The sequence below is a fragment of the Wyeomyia smithii genome, chromosome 1 (genome assembly GCF_029784165.1).
Source record: "Wyeomyia smithii strain HCP4-BCI-WySm-NY-G18 chromosome 1, ASM2978416v1, whole genome shotgun sequence".
Lineage (NCBI taxonomy): Eukaryota > Metazoa > Arthropoda > Insecta > Diptera > Culicidae > Wyeomyia > Wyeomyia smithii.
The window spans coordinates 47,744,376-47,765,657 of record NC_073694.1 but is presented as its reverse complement, the minus strand read 5'-3'; the positions used below and the strand labels follow the sequence as shown (position 1 = coordinate 47,765,657).

General features: G+C 41.9%; 1 protein-coding gene across 20 annotated transcripts in view; it reads right to left on the bottom strand.

Annotated features, from left to right (window-relative positions):
* The window catches only part of LOC129717877 (tropomodulin), a 163,076-nt gene that overhangs the window by 18,915 nt on the left and 122,879 nt on the right, over positions 1-21,282 (bottom strand). For all 20 annotated transcript variants that reach the window (XM_055668131.1, XM_055668124.1, XM_055668128.1 and 17 more), the window contains 3 exons: positions 5,244-5,396; positions 5,011-5,178; positions 4,602-4,946 (listed from right to left, as the gene is read on the bottom strand). In XM_055668131.1, coding sequence (XP_055524106.1) covers positions 4,602-4,946; positions 5,011-5,178; positions 5,244-5,396 — 666 coding nt within the window. The remainder of the gene's footprint in view (positions 1-4,601; positions 4,947-5,010; positions 5,179-5,243; positions 5,397-21,282) is intronic.

The window sequence follows — 21,282 nt, the reverse complement described above, 5'->3', positions numbered from 1 at the left end:
TGACGGTTTACCTCCACTATTCTTGAAACAATGCTCTGTAAAATTAGCTTTACCAGGAGCACACTTTTCTGTTCTCTAGTTCGCAGTATGCAACTTTTGTTTGGGCACCATACAACACTGGACTAATCAATAATGGGGAGCTGCGTAGCCGCAAGGTTACAGAGTCCGCTTTATCAAGCGGATGGTCGTGGGTTCGAATCTTAGTAGAATCAGGCCATCCGATGTCAAAAAGGACTTAAGCATGGGTTTATTCTCAGGCTCCCCACCAGTTACCCTTTCTTTTACACTGAAATCTACAATACCTTTGCGTGACATCCTCTTAACAAAAAATAAGTCACTTTTATCAATAAAACTGGCCAGAAGGACGCACGACGAAACTTCTCCAGGGAATTATAATTGGTGATATTTGGCAAGAGAAACGAGTATCGGTATAGTAGAACAGTTAGCGTGTAAGGAAGAGTATCACACAAGCACTGATGAACAATAATACAATAATAATAAGCATGCCACTTCTCAATAGCGGTATTGCTATTAACAGAAGTGCGGGATACAGCAGACACCCGGGCATATCTCACAATAGATCTACGATTCTGGTCGCAGAGAGGAAGTCCATACAGGAAAAAAAATCAATAAAATCGAAAGCATCCAACGTTCTTCTGTCCGATACGCTCTGCATCGGCTTCCATGGCAGAATCCCCCACACACCTCCCTGCTTATGAGAGTCATTATCAGCTGATAAAACTAAGCACACTAGCCGAACGAATAGTGTTACTTTAAAGATTACTTGTTCATGATTTCCTGATGGACACAATTGACTGTAGTTATCTTCTTAAACAATTAAACATCCATGTGCCCCATCGTCGCTTACGTAACCGAACGTTTCTCCAGACTCCAGCATAATTCGTTAGATTACAGTTGTTCGCTAATGATGTTGGCCACGAATTCAATTTTAATATAAGCAAATCAAGATTTAGAAAAGCTATAATTTAGATAAAATAGGATTATAATTGTCGGTACTGTGTGAACAATGTACAAGGGAATCAGGACCATATGAAAGCCCAAACTTGGCTATACTGCCTAGATGACTGCCTTTCCCCGGAAAGGTGGAAGTGAGAGACTGGTCTTATTGCCAAGGATCGGCAAAAACGTCTGGCTCGACAAGAAGCTCATAATTGGGAGCCAGTCGATTTGGCTGTATGTAAGTGTATGTAAGAGGGCTTCAACGGATAGGATTACCTCGAACGATATCTAACAGCTCAGGTGTATGGCAGCAAGCGGAAACTACTTGCTAGCCGGTATGATGCCTATCAGTAAGGATGCGAAGGAGGCTCCTGAGCATATTTACTTCGTGTGCCCTCGTTTTGTGCTTGCGAGAAGCGACATCTACTCCCAGAGTTCTCTTCTCTGGCGTCTGTGAGCAGAATTTCTTCCGATCTTATCGGATCCATCCACTGGATTGACCTCCACAAAGCCCGAGCCTTAATCTCATCGAGAATTTGTGAGTGATTTTTTATGCGGGGGTAGACAAAACTTGTGTTACTAATTACTACTATTGAAGAACTAAATCCAGTGCCAATAAAGAACTTGGTGTATGGCATGCCGAAGTGCTTGCAGTAAATTTTGAAAGCCGAAGAAGAATACAATAATTATTCAAATGCTTTTTTGACATTTTGGAACTTTCTTTTTGGTAGCAAAAATAATAATATTTTTGCGATTAAAATACAAAATTGAAATGTGAAACGAATGCAAAGTAACCGTGCAACCGTAAAATTCTGTTATTTCCGAATTTCTGAAGCCTTCGAAATATATGTATTATTTCTTGAATCGCTTATTTCGAAAAGGCTCGGATATTTCAAAAGGGACCCGTGGAGGAGGTCTCCAAACCTTTCAAAGAATTCGTTCATCTATGCACGAATTCGTTCATCTATGCACGCTTGTATGATATGAGCCTTAAAGTGAAACCATGAGTTACAGCTGCGAACAGGGCCGTCTACAGGACTACGTAGACAGCGAATATCCCGTAGTTTACAAACTCGCCCAAAACTATCACTGTATCTCTCTGGTAACCTTTTGCGGACATGAAGCATGGACGCTGGAGGAAGCTGATCGACGTGCGCTCGATGTTTTTGAGTGTAAAGTTCTGCGATCGAAACTTAGCGGTGAATTGGAAGATGTAGTGTGGTTCAGGTGCATGAATTACGAGTTGTACCAGGTATACAAACATGCTTTTATAGGGAAGGTACAGTGTGACAAGCTTAAGTAGGTTAGAATGTAGCGACAATGCCTGACGAGAGAGCCGCCAAAACTATGCAGAGAACCAGAAAGGTGCCATCGACTCCGTGGTAGGTCTCGCACTCGGTGGATGTGTGCGGTGGAAGGAGATGCACAATCGTCTGGTGTACGAGGCACAGTGTCAAAACTTCGATTTTTATAGAATTTTCATGTACTCCTGATTTTTTTACACAAATGTTGCCAACCGGATAAAAATGAAAACTCGAAAAATTAGAAAATATTTCAGCAGCGATAAAACTTGGATTTTGAATTTTTTGAATGAAATTCAGTGCCACAAAATTATAAAAACTCCAGTTAATTTTAGGAAACTCATCAAGGCTCACAGTTACTTTGAAAAAGATTGCTTCGCGCTATCCCATGGACTGTGTAAGGCTCCTAAGCTATATAACAAACGAACGTTGACTCAACTATTCACCATGGACTTTTTAACCCTATTTAAACAATAATCGAGATTTACAAGCGTCGTAAGTGACGCACCCACAGCGTTATGTCCAAGTACTGGTTGTGTTCGAGATTCAAAACAGTAGCACTACATCGGACCCCCTACGAGAAAAAGGGGTTGGTTCTGGGCCTTGCAAGCCTGCACAGCGAAAAACAAAAAGCAACGAACGTTACAACAGAAAATTCGAACCAGAATGAACAAAGCCCCAGGCGACGAACGCGGACTGACGATTGTATACTCGGAGCATGGAACTACCGATCGCTCAATTTCCCAGGATGTACCCGTGTACTTTCCGAAGAATTGAAAAACTGCAAGTTAAACATTGTAGCGCTGCAGGAGTTGACACACATGAACTGGGCACAGTTTTTATAGTGATGGGTGAGATGCAGAAAGGGGGAATCGGGTGGTGGCCGGTAAACCTACGAATGTGCCGGTTAAGAATTAAAGTGCGCAGCCCTCATCTCGGGAGTACTGATGACGACAAAGACGAATTCTTCGCGCAGTTGGAAAGTGGATACGCTCGCTGCCCAAAATATGGTGTCAAGATTTTCATCGGGGATAACGACGCTCTGGTCGGTCAGGAGGAGGAATTTAGACCTGTAATTGGACGGTTTAGCGCACGCCGGCTGACGAATGGAAATAGCCTAAGACTAATCGACTTCGCCGCCTCCAAGAACATGTCCATAGGTAGCACCTTTTTCCAGCATAGTCTCCAAAATCGGTACACCTGTTGATCACTTAAGCGAACAAAAACTCAAATCGACCCTTTTGATAGATGGTTGTCACTTTTCAGCCATCATCGACGTCAAAACACGTCGGGGCGCGAACATCGACTCGGACCACTATCTAGTGATGGTGCAGATACGCCAAAAACTATCCGTTGTGAACAACACACGGTACCGTAGCCCGCCGATGTGTAATCTCCGCGGCTGGAGCAACCCGAAGTCGCCGAAAACTACGCGCTTTCTCTCGAAGCTGCACTGTTAGAAGGTCTGCTGGAATACCGTCAAGTCAGCCATCAGCATTGTAGCAGAGAACGTCTTAGGTCGTTAGGAATGGTTTGACAAGGAATGTCGGCAGATATTATATGGAAAGAACACAAGTAATGCTGCGAAGCGCCACCCGTCAGAACGTGGAGCGCTACAAGCAGCAACGGAGACAGCAAAACCAACTCTTCCGGGAAAAACACGCCGCCAGAAGGAGGAGGAGGAGTGCGAAGAACTATAACAGCACTGCACCGCTCTCATGAAACACTAAAGTTCTATAAGAAATTCAACGCATCCCGCAAAGGCTTTGTTCCGCGAGCCGAAATGTGCAGGGACAAGGATGGGAGCATCTTGACAGATGATCGTGAGGTGATTGAAAGGCGGAGACAGCGTTTCGATGAACATCTGAATGGCATACGGTGATGTGTTACCTTCATCGAAAGACGAAGTTAATGATGCTATCCGGCGGCTTACGAACAACAAGGCAGCTGGAAAGGACGGTATCGGAGCGGACTTTCTCAAGATGGGCCCGGGCATGGGCTGATTGTCAAGATTTGGGAAACGGAATGCCTACCGGAGGAGTGGAAAAATCAGGTCATTGAAAAAATTGGGGTATTGCGGACAATCGGAGCCGTGAAAGAACAAAGCAAGTTGTGGCATGCTGCTGGAGTTACTTTAACTGCATTCATGAACCCCTTTTCAATGGGAGTAATGAGAATGAGATCTTGAACATTTGTCCCCCTATGTCACTACTCCTGCTGGACATAGTGAATTCGACATACATTACGATAAAAAATATAATTCAGATGTGAACATAGTCCTGGACCGCTTACTCTAAAAACCACCTGAAAATCTCTACAAATCGCCCTATTCCAACTCACCTTAATATTGTTAAAATTCACGTCCACCAGCTTGCTGTCGTCATCCTTTATTCTCTTGATCATCTCCTCCGGGTTGGTGTTGTTGGGAGCCTCCGCGGGGAATATCTTCTGGATAGACGACTTGGTGATACCGTCCCAGCCCAACCCCACCGGTTGGCCCTTGTTGAGCAGAGACGCATGATACTGATCCTGGTTCATCATCGAGTGGAAGCCAAGGATGGCAGCCAGATCGATAATTTCCTCTTGGGTGGCATCCGACAATGCATGCTCGTACTCATCACCGAGATCGATGGCTATCTGATCCTCGGCATCCTGCATCTTTTTCTCCTGTGGTGGTGGAATCCACTAAAATAGCGAATGAAACTATCAAGCAGCGAAGCGATAGAATTGTAATGCAGCAAAAACGAACCTTTTTACCGCGAACCATCCCAGGCACGAAGGGCTCCAATTCCGGCCGGTCCGGTGTTTCCATTGCCTGCTTGTTGATGTGGTCTATCAGCTTCTTCCGATCCAGTGGTCCGGTCGGTTCCTTGTCACACTCGTAATTGGTTCGCTGACTCGGGGGCAGGAAGGAATCCTAGCAAAATTGAATTTAAACTATAAATGAGGGACGAAAATCGATATCGATCATTTAATGCTTACATCCGGGTCGACCTCCTTGGCCAGCATGGTGATCTCTTCCGGCGAGAGCTGCGCCAGGAGCTCGTCCACATCGACATCATCGTATGCACCGAGATCTTTGCCGTACAGCTTCGCGGGTGTTGTGATGGTTTTGGTGGTGGTCGATGACGAGGTCTGAAACGGTAATAAAAATAACATAACGCAATTAGTGCTAGTACGATTCATGCTGGCCTAAGTTCAGTATCTGCGGAGCACATTGAAGCTCACCGGCACGAAACATTGTTTATTGTACTTTAATGGGATACCATCAATCAAGTGTCTCGTTTAAAGCGCTCACCAAAAGCATTTCATAATGAAACCAAACACGGGCATATTTTGGTGTACACGCTTTGGGATTTTATCGAAAGCGTTCAGCAATTCTTCCATTTAATCCAATAGAATGCGCTGGCTGTTTTGATCATTATCATAATTAACTTTCCTAATCTTCACTACACCATCACACTAGCATAGCAACTGCTGCCATCATAGGGGTAAACTGCAACGCGGTGCAGTTTGGATGACTGTAATCGGGCTTAACACACGCTACCGGTCGTAAAACCGTTTCCTTATTGCACATTCGAACGTTGATGCGCGCTGGCTATGTTTACCTTTTTCGCGCATCGGCCTTATTAGTAACCAGCCTTCGAAGCGGCCATTGGCCGGTCTGCAAAAGCGCAGCGGACCGATTATCTCCGAAGATTACTACCATGATTGGGGATTTAATTGCAATGCGATGCTGCACGGGTAGTTGAGCGGTAGAAATTACAGACAGAAAAACGTGGTTGTATTTCCAGTGACTAAAAATTATCGTTCTTATATGCAAAAAACTCAGCTGTGCAGTTTCTAATGAGGGTGTGCCAAATCTGTTCACAATTTCATGATCCATTTCAAGCGCACTCTGATTTAATCTAATTATGGCGCTGTGATTTGCCAGCGATGGTGGAGACAAACCTCTTTTCTGAGTACCAGTTCCAAGGTGGGTATGATCGTGAAGTTTTTTTTTTCGCTGAATTTACCACAGTTGGTTGCTGCTACTCAGCGATAGTTGCAGACCTCACCGGGCAATGTGGGAGCGCCGCTGCACGACCGCAACAGTTGGATAGAGGGTACACGCTATAAGGCTCAAATGTTGTAATGTTTGAAATTATGATAATTGAAATGAAAAACAGGTTTCGTTAGTAGTGCCATATGATTGCTGTACAGCTGAGATCAGAGATTGGCGTTTGAAAATAGCACAAATAAGTACATTCGAACGGCTGCCCAACGAGAATAGAATGGTACTTCTGTTTTGATTCAGAAGTCTTACATAAGTTGGACACACACAGAAAGTGATTAGTTTTCATTGGGTTGCAAGCAAAATGTAATATAAATGGTTAAGAATAGCCATTTTTATTCTAACCTAAAGCAAGAGTTGATTTTAAATTGATTTCAAAGTTATTGATTATGCTCAATATATTTAAAACCGATCTTTAGCTTCTATACTATACCAAGAGAAATCAATGATCCGCAAATTTTCTTAGTACTTAAGACGTATTTTTTGACGTAGAATTGCGTCTTAAGGCAACATATTCAAGGTTCAAATTGAAAAACCTATAACTTCGAGAGCGTCACAAAAATTGTCTATATTCAAATGTAAAAAACTCAGTCAGTTTCCAACCGATTTCCTTCATTCTTACAGCAATCGATTGGAAAAACATCTATGCAACGCAGAAAATTGTAACGCCGATTTCGACCTCTGATTAGTCGATTTATGCTTGCTTTCCCTAACACAGTCAACAGAATTTTATACCTAGTTAACCGAGAATACACTACTTGGATTATATGAAAGCCTGCTTCTGCTCAAACCGATCAGTTTAGTAGTGGATGGCCACTAGAACGGTCCTACCCAAGTAGTAAGTTACTAGTATCGCTTACTAATAGTAACGGGTAGCAGCAGTAGCGGCTGCGGCAGTAGCAGTGGATAGGAGTAGCGGTGTATCCGATCGCTATTGCAAGAGATTGATTTACTGTGAACTGGATCGATTAGCAGCAACCAGAGCTACAGTAGGCGACGATTTCAAATTAGTTAGTTACACACGTTTGTTACACTTTGTATCCAAGACATGATTCAAGCGGAAATTCTAAGATTGGAAATCGTTTGACATTAGACCGGAAAAACTCATGCTAGGTTGGCTCAAGCCCAGCATATAACTTAATGTATTTTAAGAAATTACGTTTATTCCGATAACTTATAGAAAACAAGAACTCAATTACACGCTTTTTGCGTAGTTGCTATCGAGCTTTTGGGAAGTGACAGGAAAATATTTAACTTCTTTAATTATGATTTAAAACATTTCTAAATGTTTCGTTATTTTTCACGATAGAGACAAGTTTGTTTTTTTTTCTCTGTTTGCAAGAAACTGAAACAAAACCACGCACCGAGAAACAAAAATGAAAATTAAATATATTCTGTAATGAGAAAATTTGGCCGATAATTTATGTTACTCCTTTTACCGATAATTTACGTTAGGTACTTAAAAGAACCTGTTTCGATCTAAATGAAATTTCTAGCAAATAAGTGTTGATCAATCATCGGAAGTAATTTTTCCTCGTTGAATAAAGACTGGCTGCAGAAGTTTAAATTGCTGCTGTAAAGTCAAATTATTCAAACGTGTTCGTTTAGGCGTTTTAATACATTTAATAAGGTGTTTATGAATAAACGAGAAAATACTAAATCTTCGATAGAAACTCATTATTGCTATCCACTAACGTGCTATAGCAATCCATACATACAAACGAATAAGAAATACAATTCCATGGTGTGCGCTTTAGTAAGTGACCAATATTTGCCACCACCAGCTTTCTGTTGCCTCAGAAAGAACCGTCCGCTTTGCCGACCAACGCACGAATGAGAAATTTAATTCGATGACGTGCGTACGATACCGGTACAGTTTAGGAATGAAAATGATGGGGTGAAATGTTCGAATGGTACCTTTTATATCAATGTTTCGTCAGTTATTAGGAAAGAGGGAGGAGTTTAGAAGAATAGGGAATGGCAAGGAAAGTAAAACAATAACAACAGTAACAAATGGTTTACAAAGTTAGATCGATTGTACCCGTCAGTGTCGGCTGTGCTTGGGAAGAGAGGGGTCCGCGGTTGGTAAGAGGGCTGCGAGGCTCATCTAGAAAGGCCGCGAAGCTGTTGGTGAATTTGACAAATAATTAAAATTTATTTCTGGATATCTCTGTAATGGCGGATTTTCTGCTTTTCTGTGTATTAGGACCAGGTGGTGAAATAAATTAGACTTGCAGGACAATATGAGACTGCAAAACGTAGCCGCGTTCTGCGAAGCTTGTATCTGAAATTCTTCTGGAGGCCGCGAAGCTGTCTGTGCTTCGCAAAGGGGGCCGCAGAGCTCTTTGTGTTTAGCAAAAGGGGCCACAGAGCCAAGTAGATTGGGAAACACTGATTTAGACAATTGATGTTATTTACCAACTTTTCAATAGTGTATCTCAAACAATAGGTTGCTTTTGTTACATAAATTTAACCGTAAAACAATTTCTGATCGGTTGATACCAAAACCACTATATTTTAGAAAGAAATGACTGATATAAAGGGTGATTTTTTTGCTATTTGGTTTTTCGTGTATTCAGATTTGACAGTTCACGCGGGAATTCTGACAGCTGTCAAAATTTAATGTACTCAGTTTGGTTTGCCATTTCACCATGAACAGACTTACGCCTGAACAACGCTTACAAATAATCGAATTTTGTTACCAAAATTCGTCCTCTGTGAAATCCACTTTTTTACCGAAAAATTGTGTTCAGTGACGAAGCTCATTTCTGATTAAAAGGGTATGTTAATAAGCAAAACTGCCGCATTTGGATCGAAGAGCAACCAGAGGCAATACAAGAATCGCCAATGCACCCAGAAAATGCATGGTTTAGTGCGGTTTACACTCTGGAGGCATCATTGGTCCGTACTTCTTCAAAGATGATCAAAATCGCAACGTTACGGTCAATAGCGTTCGCTATCGCGCGATGATTTCTGATTTTTTTGCCGGAAATGGAAGAGCTGGGTCTTGTTGACATGTGGTTTCAGCAAGACGGAGCAACGTGCCACACATCGCGCGAATCAATGGACGTATTGCGGAATGAGTTCGGTGAGCAATTCATCTCACGAAATGGACCGGTGAATTGGCCGCCTAGATCATGCGATTTAACACCGCTAGATTATTTTTTGAGGGGCTACGTTAAGTCTCTCGTCTATGCGGATAAGCCAACAACAACTCCAGCCTTGGAAGACAACATTACACGCGTTATTTGCGAGATACCAGCCGAAATGTTCGAAAAAGTGACCCAAAATTGGACTGTTCGTATGGACCATTCAAAACGTAGCCGTGGCCAACATTTGAATGAAATTATCTTTAAAAAGTAAATGGCATAAACCAATTTATCGGCTCGAATAAAGTTTTTATACAGCTTTGTAATTTTTTTTGCGTTTTTTTTTAAAGAAAAACCAAATTCTTAAAAAATCACCCTTTATAAGCGCTCAAAACCTGACCACTTTTCCCTGGTTGAATTACTAGATTTTCAAATTCAGGCGCCTAACTTCGATATAGACGTTGGTCCAACGTCAGATACTTGGTCGTATGCTTTAAGTGAAAGGAGAGCTACTCTCTTTGGAGGGCAGGTTGTCAAAGCGTCTGTTCTCTCATGTCAGGGGCGGCTCAAACAGCGACTGATCTCGAGCGGACGGCAACGGGGCGTTGGTTTCGTGCTTCCTAAAGCCAAATATAGTGAGTCATTAGTTGGAGGCCCGGTTATGACCGGGCAAACTTCGACTCATGTCACTATCCCGTGCTATTAAATCAAGATCGGCGAGGAAGATACGTCTCAACATCTAGAGGCAATCAGCGGAAGAAGTTGCTGCAGAGTACCCTTGAAAAGTGGGAAGGCGGTACCAATTGGAGTGGACCTGAACGAGCAGTAAAATCACCACCGTGTTCCCGTGGAGGCGGAGAAATGCTTCACAAGGACGACACGAGGAGCTGATTTAAAGCGATTAACGGAATCAGGATTCGGACCGAATCGAGCTCCTGCCATGTGCAACGAAAGTAGGGGAACATGATTACCGAGATGTCGCAGGAGGCCAGGTGTTAAAAACAACACTTCGCAGTGGTGTTGAATGATGGAGAAAGGTAGGAGAGTCGTCGAGGGGGACAGGAGAGAAATTAGGGATTATGAATAAGTTGAGGACAGGCCAACTTTGGAAAAGGTGAAAAAAGCTTGCATAGAGGTAAAAATCACAAAACCGCAGGAAAGAATGGCTTACCGGCCGAACTCTTCAAGGTCGGGAGCAAGTTGCTGTATTGAGCAATTCAAAAGATTATCCTGAGAGTATGGGCTGAGAAGGAACGCCTACGGACTGGTTGATAAACTCATCTCTCTTTTCTCTAGGAAGGGACTCGACTGTAGTGACTATCGAAGCATAACCCTCTTCAATTCCGCATATAAAAATCTTTCCGTATCCTACTCCATAGACTGGAGCCGCTATAAAAAGCCTTTTTTGGTGAAAACCAGTGCAGTTTTCAAGCGGAACGATCTACAATGGGCCAGATGGTCACTTGAAAACTGATCCTCGAAAAGTTTCAGAAACACAACATAATCTTTTAAATCTTTTACATATTCTTTTATAGGCATCAAGGGGGCGCACGATTCAGTGGAACGCAACGGGCTGCGGCAAATTATGCCTGAACAAGGTTTCCTAACAAAACTTATTAAGCTGTTACGTACGATCCTTCAAGTGTAAGAACAGCGAGTGAATTTTAGGACGCAATTGCCATGTTGGATGGTATGAAGCAGGTAGACGAGCTCTTGAACTTGCTGTTCAACATAGCCTAAAAGTGTGCTATACAAATGGCAGGTGTGCAGAGGTATCATCATCATGAAGTCTCACGTACTTCTAGGCTACGTGGACGACATCGACATTTTCGGTGTTAATCATAGAGCTCTGGAGGAGGCCATTCTTGGAATGTGGAGTACCAGAATTGGACTCACAATAAAAACTGCCAATAAACAAAGTACATGGTGGTAGCCAAAGAGTGTGGTAGTTCTACGAACGTTGGTGCTGCGTGGGCTGCATGTCCAGCTTAGATTAAGCTGATTCACCCGCTCGCGTAGGATGCGTGCTGTTAACGAGGATACCTAAGAAGCGTATGTAAGGGGAGAGCGGAGTAGCAAAAGGCCGAGATTCGTGTAAGCGTTTTCTAGATTCGGCACAGGATCTCTACGATCTATCGCCATAAAAGTGAAATAAGTCAAAAATACCACGGAAAAATGATCATTATCTCTCACAAAATTTTTCTGTACTGAAACACAAAAATAAGCAATGAGAAAATCACTGAAAACTTTTGCCACAGTGAATTCAGCTTTTTCGAACCATAATAGCGGTAGCAATAATACGTGTTCGCAAAATGCGAACTTCAACTCCAATCTTTCTGCTTACGTCAGTTCCTGAAGCTTTTTTTTTATATTCTGATAAAATACAAAAAGATTCGAAACTGAGGTATGCAGAGTTGTTCAGATTCACTTCAACCTTGTTTCGTGGTGAGATATTCTTTTTTCGAAAGCTTTCGTGAGTACTAAAACTAATTCTCCGAAGTGCGGCATGCAATTTTATACCCAGTTTGTGTAATTTGTGGTAATGAAAATTGTTCTCGTTTAAATGATTAAAACTTTGCTAGTTTCCAACAGATTCCCTCCATTCTCACAGCAATCGACTGGAAATGAGATGTGCGTTCACCAAAATGCAAAAAATGTGATTTGTACTATTGAAAAATGTAGAACCCTGTTGAACGCATGCTTCAACTAATCAGAGCTGGAACTAGGCCTTCTTCTTCAGCACAACCGGCGCTCAAGTATACGAAAGATTTGACTTTATAACCGATTTGTTCTAGTTGTTGTTTGTTATTTGCTCTAGTCCACAAAGACACGCCTGCCGAAACTCTACTTCTCAATAGTCATTTATAAAAGCAAGCTGATGCCGAAATTAAGTCGTCATTGTTTCTCCAATCACTGTAGCAAAAGGATGAGGAAATTGTGGAATTGCAAATTCTAGTTTTTAATAAATTCCCTTCACTCTTGCAGTGTTTCTCCGGATAGAAAATTAGAACGTTTAGTTCTCCAAAATGCGGAAAATTCTGGTTCTACGTTGCTAAATATTCTACAATTAGAAATATAGAGCCCTTTTTCCTGTAGGAGCCTATGGCCGCTTCTACCATTAGTTAGATATATTGTGGTATAAATATATAGTATAGAGTCTTGTTTCGAAAGCAGATTTTGACCAATTAGAGCTGAATGCGGGGCCAAATAGTATCTTATATGGGTATTTTCTAAATCGGGAAGATATGCGATTCTCATTCCAAGATAGTGACTTTAGATTTCTGGAAATCGGTCTAAAATGGCCGAGCACCACCCAATATGGGTATTTCCGTAATCGGGGTGATATTCAGAGACTAGAAATCAACCTCAAAATGCATTTTGAAAAAATAATGACTTCCAGTCTCTAGAAAAAATTTTAAAATAGTCAAATAGGAGTCGAACTCGACTATCCGAAGTATTGATTTTTTTCCCCTCTGGATAATCCAATTTGCCGGATAATTGGACCACAAAAAAAATATTCAAATTTGCAAATGTTTTTTTTTTGTTATTTTACTCATATTATGCAGTGGTATAGGCAGAACTATTTCTGAGGAAAAAAAGGGAGAAAGTCAAAAACAAGCAAAGAGAAATAAAATTAGACATGGTTTTACTTAATTTGGACATAACACAAAAATGCCGAAAGAGACAGAAATGGTAACAAATATGCCAGAAGGGATAGTAAAGGTAGAATTTTGTATCGTAGCGAGATGCACTCGAAGGTCCTTGATCACAGACACTCTCTCTACATGTTCGCCTCCAATGTCCTAGTTGGAACTAATCATATTCTTTTCACGAGTGAATAAGAACAATTGTTAGTACTGATAATCAATTCGTTGATTTCACACCAATCGGTGAAAATATCAACGAATTTTTGATGCTCTCGACTGCCGTCAATCGATTTAACGATGAGATAAGTTTCAAATCATCTGCATAAAAAAGTTGACACCATCGCGGAAGCACTGTGCACATGTCGTTGAAAAATAAAAAGAAAAGCAGTGGGCAAAAGTTGCTGCCCTGAGGAACATTAGAAGGATTCGTAAAATAGCTAGACTAAGCTATCCAATCTTCACAGTAATCGGGGATCTATCAAATATGATTTGACCCAGCATACGAAATTAGATGCAGCTCCCATCCGCTCAATCTTTGCAAGAAGCAAGTTATGATCAACGTCAAACGCTGCTTTCAAGTCCTGTGTATATAGGGTCTATTTGAGCTCTCTGAACGTCTATTCCGCAAGGTTGGTAACCGTTGAAAAGTGATTTTTTTCTTCAAAATATATTCCCGCAACGCAACGGCAATAAGAACAATAAAAATTTGCGGTGAGTGGAAACAATAGCCATTTGTACTTAGAAAAGTGAGTGGATTTCGGGCAACAAGGTTGTGTGAAGGTCAAACGAACGAATTTTACCACTTTGCAACCGACAACGTGAAAAGTAGTGTGAAACATCTTCGGACAATGATTCCCGTGCGCCACTCAGTGCGGAGACAGCGATGCACAAGCAGTAGGAATTTACCGTTACCGTGCCGTCCACTAGTTCCATGGAATGCTGATCAACGGGACGAATCGACTTTCATCCGTTTCATCATTGACAGCCACAAGCTAAAAGTGACCAGGCGGTTCCAGTAATCGATGCCTCTAGGGGTAGCGCGTTTTAGGTCAACCGCGGCGACCGAAAAACTGTTGCCCCGCTATCCTGCCTAGTTAAGTATTTATCCTTACATGCAACAATGCAGTACGTTTACGCTGTAACAATTTTTAGTTCACGTCAGTTACCTGACTGTTTTTGACGGAGTCAAGCCTCCACCCGGACCGCTGCGTTCACGAACTTTCGGAGTCGAACCTCCACCTGGACCTCTGCGTCATTATGTGTGTTTGGAGCTGTGCCTCCACTTGGATCCATGCGTCTCCGCCATGGAATGGTTAGCAGCCGTGTCTGCTTTCGATGGAGCTGTGTATTCATCCCGGACCCCACGCGTCTGTACAAAGTGATGCTTATGGAACAGTGCCTCCATTGACGGACCTCTGCGTGCCCTGCCTCCTTGCGTTGATGTTCGGAGCCGTGCCTCCACCTGTCGGAGCCCTGCCTCCTCGTGTAAATAGTCGGAGCCGTGCCTCCACTCACCAGAGCGATGTCTCGCTCAGAGCCGTGTACATTTAGAGCCATGCCTCTACCCTTAGGATAAGTAACAGTCGACAAGCCACAAGCAAGAAGTGGCTACCTGGTATCCAGCATCAAAGCATCAGGGGCAACGCGATTCTGGTCAACTGCGGCGACCGAAACTGTTGCCCCACCACCACCTCAAGTTAAGTATACATCAATATAGTTTGAAGTTTGAAGTCATTCCTGCGAAGCAAATTTCAGCCAGAATGCTGCAGACGACACTTTCATCAACAACGGACCGTTGTTATAGCTACCAGATTCGCGTCGCCTTTACTTGATGTCATCGCTTGCTGCCTGTCCCGCAGCCGCAGCAGTCTTCGTTCATCGTCGCTAAATTATCGTCGTCAGCTACGCTTTGGCTCATTCACCCCGTCATCATTGTCGCTACGCAAATTGGAACCGGGTGGTTCCAAGGGGAGGAGTATGTTGAGTCACACTATCCGCACTATAGAGAGAATGACTGCCCGCGATGCCGTGAGTGACTTGGAAGCCAAGCCAAGCCAGTTGGCGCGCATCGGTCAAAACAATTAGGCATTATCTGCGCTTCCCGCCTAAGCTGGTCATTGTTCGCGACCAGCTATAAAGGATACTCTGATCATCGCAATTTGTGTTAGTCAATAAGCGTACGGTGGCAGCGCCGTCACGCTGCCCATTTATAAATATCGGTAGGAATAAATTGTACAGTATAGCGAATATGTGCGTTGCCTTCGTCGTAGGAAAGAAAACTTCTCCCTGGGCCTTAATTGCCCCATCGTGATGCCAAAGGGCGAAATCATACACAACGTAGGGCCGTGCGCGATCACCCCTGTTTCAATGTCGATTACAGCCTGTTTTACATTAGGTTTAAAACTAACGCTAGAGTGGTGATCTTTATACAAAAAATGATGGAAAAATTGCACGAGAACTGACCGCTCAGAAGAGTCATTAAAACTTCGTTTCGACAGCCCATTTTACACAGCCTGTCAGCAGCTTAGCAAACTGTTTGACTTTTAAGCCGACTAATGACTTTTAAGCCGGTACCGGTGCAGCCGCTATAAAGTGAAAACAATGAAGCTAATGTTTTCTTTCACTTTCAAACAGCATCGCGCAGCAGCCGGAAGTGATGAATCACTCTGAGAAGGGAAAATCTACCAACAAAACCCGCTTCATCACTGCTGCATCGGAACGTATTTTCACTTTCTCGCCACAATGAAAAGTGTTAATTTTCCTACCCTTGTTGGACGGCGAACTCCGGTGAAACAATAGAACCCGTGTGAGGAGAAAACTGATTAAGATGGGTGTTTAAATGCTTCGCACAGGTTTTAATCATACTTAGCACGCTTAATATGACTGAAAGTCACAAATGTTATAGCGCAAGTGTAAAAAAACATAAGTCGTTTGTTAGTCTCTTTGCTACTGTGTTCTGCGCGGTACCATTGTTAAAAGGTTGCTTATCGGCAACCTCAATACCGCGAGTGATATATGGAAAGATAGCGGGTTGAAAACTGGCAGATTTTTTTGCTCTCTTCTAGACAGCCAGGCATGAAAACAATTACGGCGAGAAAACCGTGTCGGCTAGCCGACATAGTTTACCTGGAATGTTTTTTTTTTTTCATTGAACCAGATTGCAGTCTGGAGCCACTTTATAGCAGCGATGAAATATGCTAATTCTGGTCTTTGTATAGCGAACAATGAAAGATCTATTTCCTTCAAATGAATGGACAATGCTGCTGTTGACAATTGCGAAATGAAGTTTTCGCAGCGTTTCACTTCACTGCACACGTAAAGGTGGCCTAGGGAAACGGTCGGAAAGCCGCAACATAGAGGTAATTATGCGAGTTGTTTCTCAGATTCAAAAATCTATCTTAAAAGCACATCCAATTTTGAATAAACCGATTTACGAATAAATATACATAATTAGCTTTCTGTGGAACATTTTCCATAAAAAACTTAAGCTCCTTGTTGAATTCAGCTTCGTAACATCCGACTTCAGACTCAGACTTAGGCCCATCTGAAGTATCACCACTTTTCCACACAACCACTTCAGGGTGACTCATAGACCAGTATTCCGACTGGCAAGTCAGAAAAACGTGACTCGTCCAATATTGGCTTATGCGAACGCTGGCTGCGATATGAAAACGTGATGGCTTAGCTCGCTACGTTTCTCTGGGCGATGCATTTGTAAAACACGTCACAAGCTCGCATTTAACATTTACGTTCGATATTGATATTATATGGGAATTAGTCTTTCTAACAGATAAGCGCTAGACTCTTTAATGGTTTCCTAAAAAATAGGACCATTTTTCAAATTGGTGGTCAACGTCTCCACTTTTTACGGCAGAATCCATCACCAGCGCCGCCGGTCGGTTCAATGGAGCGCAGTAAAATTATGGTGGTAATTGCTACATCCGACGGTGCGCAATCGGCTGGAAGTTACATGATCATGTGCTGTGTGTGCCTTTACATAATCGACAACATAATCTAGAAAAAAAAATATGGGTCCAACCGGAACATGTTGAAACGTTTTTTTTTTTTCGTATCCGCAGATTTCAGAGCAGCCCATAAAAGTATGACATCATGTTTGCCGATGTGAAACCCTCAATGTTACATTATTTCTTTTACTTTATTAACTAGACGTCGCAGTTCAAGTGCAGCCACTTCATGTGTATTTATTGCAGCCTAGGCGATTTACCGATAGCTGTGGAGTGCTGAACAATTGCGATATTTTTAAAGCTAGATAACACTGATTAAATCTCCAATATCTGTAAGCATGCTCCGTTGTTTGAATTTATTTCTTTTAACTGCACTTTGCGACTTTAAATAACTAAGTAAATTAGATTCAATACTGTACAGACAAGATAGCAAAAATAAGTCATTAACAAAACACCAGTAACAGTGTTTTTAACTAAAGTATTTTTCAGTATTGCACAACAGATCACCCAGCAAATAACATTGCTGGTCTAAATATTTGTAAATTAAATAACCAAGTTATTCTTGAAAAAATAAATTACAAGGTATTCTTGAGAAAAAGCCTGGAATTCCTGTTGATAAGAGGATATAAACAATTTATATGTTTATTGCACTTTGATTCTCACTTTGCTCTTTGAAGGTATGATTCTTATCATAAACTAGCTGACCCGGCAAACTCCATCCCGCCTATTTTAGTGTTTAATTAATAATTTTAAACATTTCAAACTAATTGATTCCTTGCGATTGGTTTACATAGTTTGAAATGATTGGTTTTATCGGAATGACAACATTCTCGACTTTTGGCTCTTGTACATGACCTCTATTCCGGGTATATATTGGGTGCATTTCAGTTATTTTCGTTGTTTTCCAGAAACTTGTGGCTTCAGTGCATCATAGCAATTCCGGAAATACTCATATTGGGTGGTATTTGGTCATTTACCGCTGTTTTTCAGAAACCGGAAGTCGCCATCTTGGATTTTAAAATGGCATTAGGAGACAATTTTTGGCCTCTGAGCATCAATCTGGTTGAAAAAACATTCATATTGGGTGGTATTTGGTCATTTTCGGCTGTTTTCCAGAAAGCGGAAGTCGCCTTCTTACAATTCAAAATGTTGTCTGAGGTTGGTAGGTCGATTTGTGGCTTCAGTGCATCATAAAAACTCCGGAAATACGCATATTTAGTGGTATTTGTTCATTTGCCGCTGTTTTTCGGAAACCGGAAGTCGCCATCTTGATTTCAAAATGGCATTTGGGAACAATTTCTGGTTTCCGTGCGTCAATCTGGTTAAAGAAATGCTCATATTGGGTGGTAATTGATCATTTTCGACAGTTTTCCAGACACCGGAAGTTGCCATCTTACAATTCTAAATGTTGTCTGAGGTCGATTTGTGGCTCCAGTGCGTCATAACAATCCCGAAAATACCCATATTGGGTGGTATTTGGTCATTTGCCGCTATTTTTCAGAAACCGGAAGTCGCCATCTTGGATTTCAAAATGGCATTTGTAAACAATTTCTGGCCTCTGAGCGTCAATCTGGTTAAAGAAACACTCATATTGGGCGGTATTTGGTCATTTGCCGCTGTTTTTCAGAAACCGGAAGTCGCCATCTTGGATTTCAAAATGGCATTAGGATACAATTTTTGGCCTCTGAGCGTCAATTTGGTTAAAGAAACACTCATATTGAGTGGTATTTGGTGATTTTCGGCTGTTTTACAGACACCGGAAGCCGCCATCTTACAATTCAAAATGTGTCTGAGGTCGATTTGTGGCTTGAGTGCATCATAACAATTCCAGAAATACTCATATTGGATGGTATTTGGTCATTTTCAGTTGTTTTACAGACACCGGAAGTCCTCGTCTTGCATTTCAAAATGACATTAGGAGACAATTTCTGGCCTCTGAGCGTAATTCTGGTTAAAAAACACTCATATTGGGTGGTATTTGGTCATTTTCGGCTGTTTTCCAGATACCGGAAGTCGCCATCTTACAATTCAAAATGTTGTCTGAGGTCGATTTGTGGCTTCAGTGCATCATAACAATTCCGGAAATACCCATGTTGGGTGGTATTTGGTCATTTGCCGCTGTTTTTCAGTAACGGGAAGTCGCCATCTTGGATTTCGAAATGGTATTTGGAGACATGCCAGAAGAAGGAAGGGTGTCTAAACATTATGGACATGTTTGTTACACCTAAAAATATTCACCTGCCAAATTTGGTTATATTTGCTTGATTGATTCTCGAGCTGTGCGAAATTCGTGTTTCATTTGTATGGGACCCCATCCTTGTAGAAGAGAGAGGGGTGTCAAACTATTATGGATATATTTGTTACCCCTAAAAATATCCACCTACCAAATTTGGTTCTAATTACTTGGTTAGTTCTCGAGATGTGCAGAAATTAGTATTTCATTTGTATGGGACCCTTCCCTTCCAGAAGAGGGAAGGGTGTCGAATCAACATGGTCATGTTTGCTACTCCTAAAAACATCCACATGCCAAATTTGGTTCGATTTACTTGGTTAGTTCTCGAGATGTGCAGAAATTTGTGTTTCATTTGTATGGGACCCCTCCCCTCCAGAAGAGGGAAGGGTGTCGAATCAACTTGGACATATTTGTTACTCCCAAAAACATCCACATGCCAAATTTGGTTCCATTTGCTTGGTTAGTTTTAGAGATGTGCAGAAATTTGTGTTTCATTCCTATGGGACCCCTCCCTTCCAGAAGAGAGAAGGGTGTCGAATTATTATGGACATATTTGTTACTCCTAAAAACATCCGCATGCCAAATTTGGTTCCATTTGCTTGGTTAGTTTTCGAGATGTGCAGAAATTTGTGTTTCATTCCTATGGGACCCCTCCCTACCAGAAGAGGGAAGGGTGTCGAATCAACATGGACATATTTGCTACTCCCAAAAACATCCACATTCCAAATTTGGTTCCATTTGCTTGGTTAGTTTTAGAGATGTGCAGAAATTTGTGTTTCATTCCTATGGGACCCCTCCCTACCAGGAGAGAGAAGGGTGTCGAATTATTATGGACATATTTGTTACTCCTAAAAACATCCGCATGCCAAATTTGGTTCCATTTGCTTGGTTAGTTTTCGAGATGTGCAGAAATTTGTGTTTCATTTGTATGGGACCCCTCCCTTCCAGAAGAGGGAAGGGTGTCGAATCAACATGGACATATTCGCTACTCTCAAAAACATCCACATGCCAAATTTGGTTCCATTTGCTTGGTTAGTTTTCGAGATGTGCAGAAATTTGTGTTTCATTTGTACCCCTCCCTTGCAGAAGAAAGAGGGGTCTCGAACTATCTTAGTCACCTTTCCCGGTCCCTAGAACCCTTATATACAAAATTTCCCTCCGATCGGTTCGGTAGTTTCCAAGCCTATATGAATCAGACAGACAGACAGACAGACAGAGCTGCATTTTATATGTTTAGACTGGTCCTAGGCATTTAACTTAATCAGCCCAATTTAAGATCGCTTCGTTCATCTTAACAACGTGATTATAGGTGGGTTTGAGAAATGAAAATCTTGGCTAATAAGGGAAATGATTGCTTGTGTTTTTCATGCATTAGGAAAAACCTTCCATTTCCACAGGTATGAAGAAAATATGTTATACCTTTTACGAGAATGCTTGTATCGTCACAAAACAGAGATTCTTACTTCCTGGTGGAAAATCAGGAAGATCAGAAGTAAAAACAAAAACAAGAGACCCAAGCTAGTTCCTTGAGTACGATCAGTTTAATAGCTTTGTACCATATTTGCAGGAAATTGGAACTTTATTATTCGAACTATTGTACTAATTAAAATTGTCAACAACGCAGATTTTGACCTCCGATTGGTTGCTTAATGCTTGCTAAGCACGGGATTGCGCTCTTTGGGCTATATGAGAGCCTATCTCTACCCCAAACCAATCAAGATTCTGGGGTAAAAGTCCTTTTAAAAGAAATCAATCAAGTCAATCATTTCACTAATGAATGGCGACCAGGACGGTAGAGACAGCGGATAGCAGCAGCAGCAGCGTGTTTAGCACAGGAATTAATCAGGAATGCCTCCCAGATGGTTTCGAGGTACGACGCAATTGTCATGTACACTAAACAGTTGGCTGCGAAATCTGTGTATAAATAAAACAAAAGGTCGAGTTCCGAGTTGGAATGTAGCACCAACAATTTGCTTTGCTAATCCGAAATGAGCATAGAGATGCAAACCAGCATCATATCCAAATTGACAATT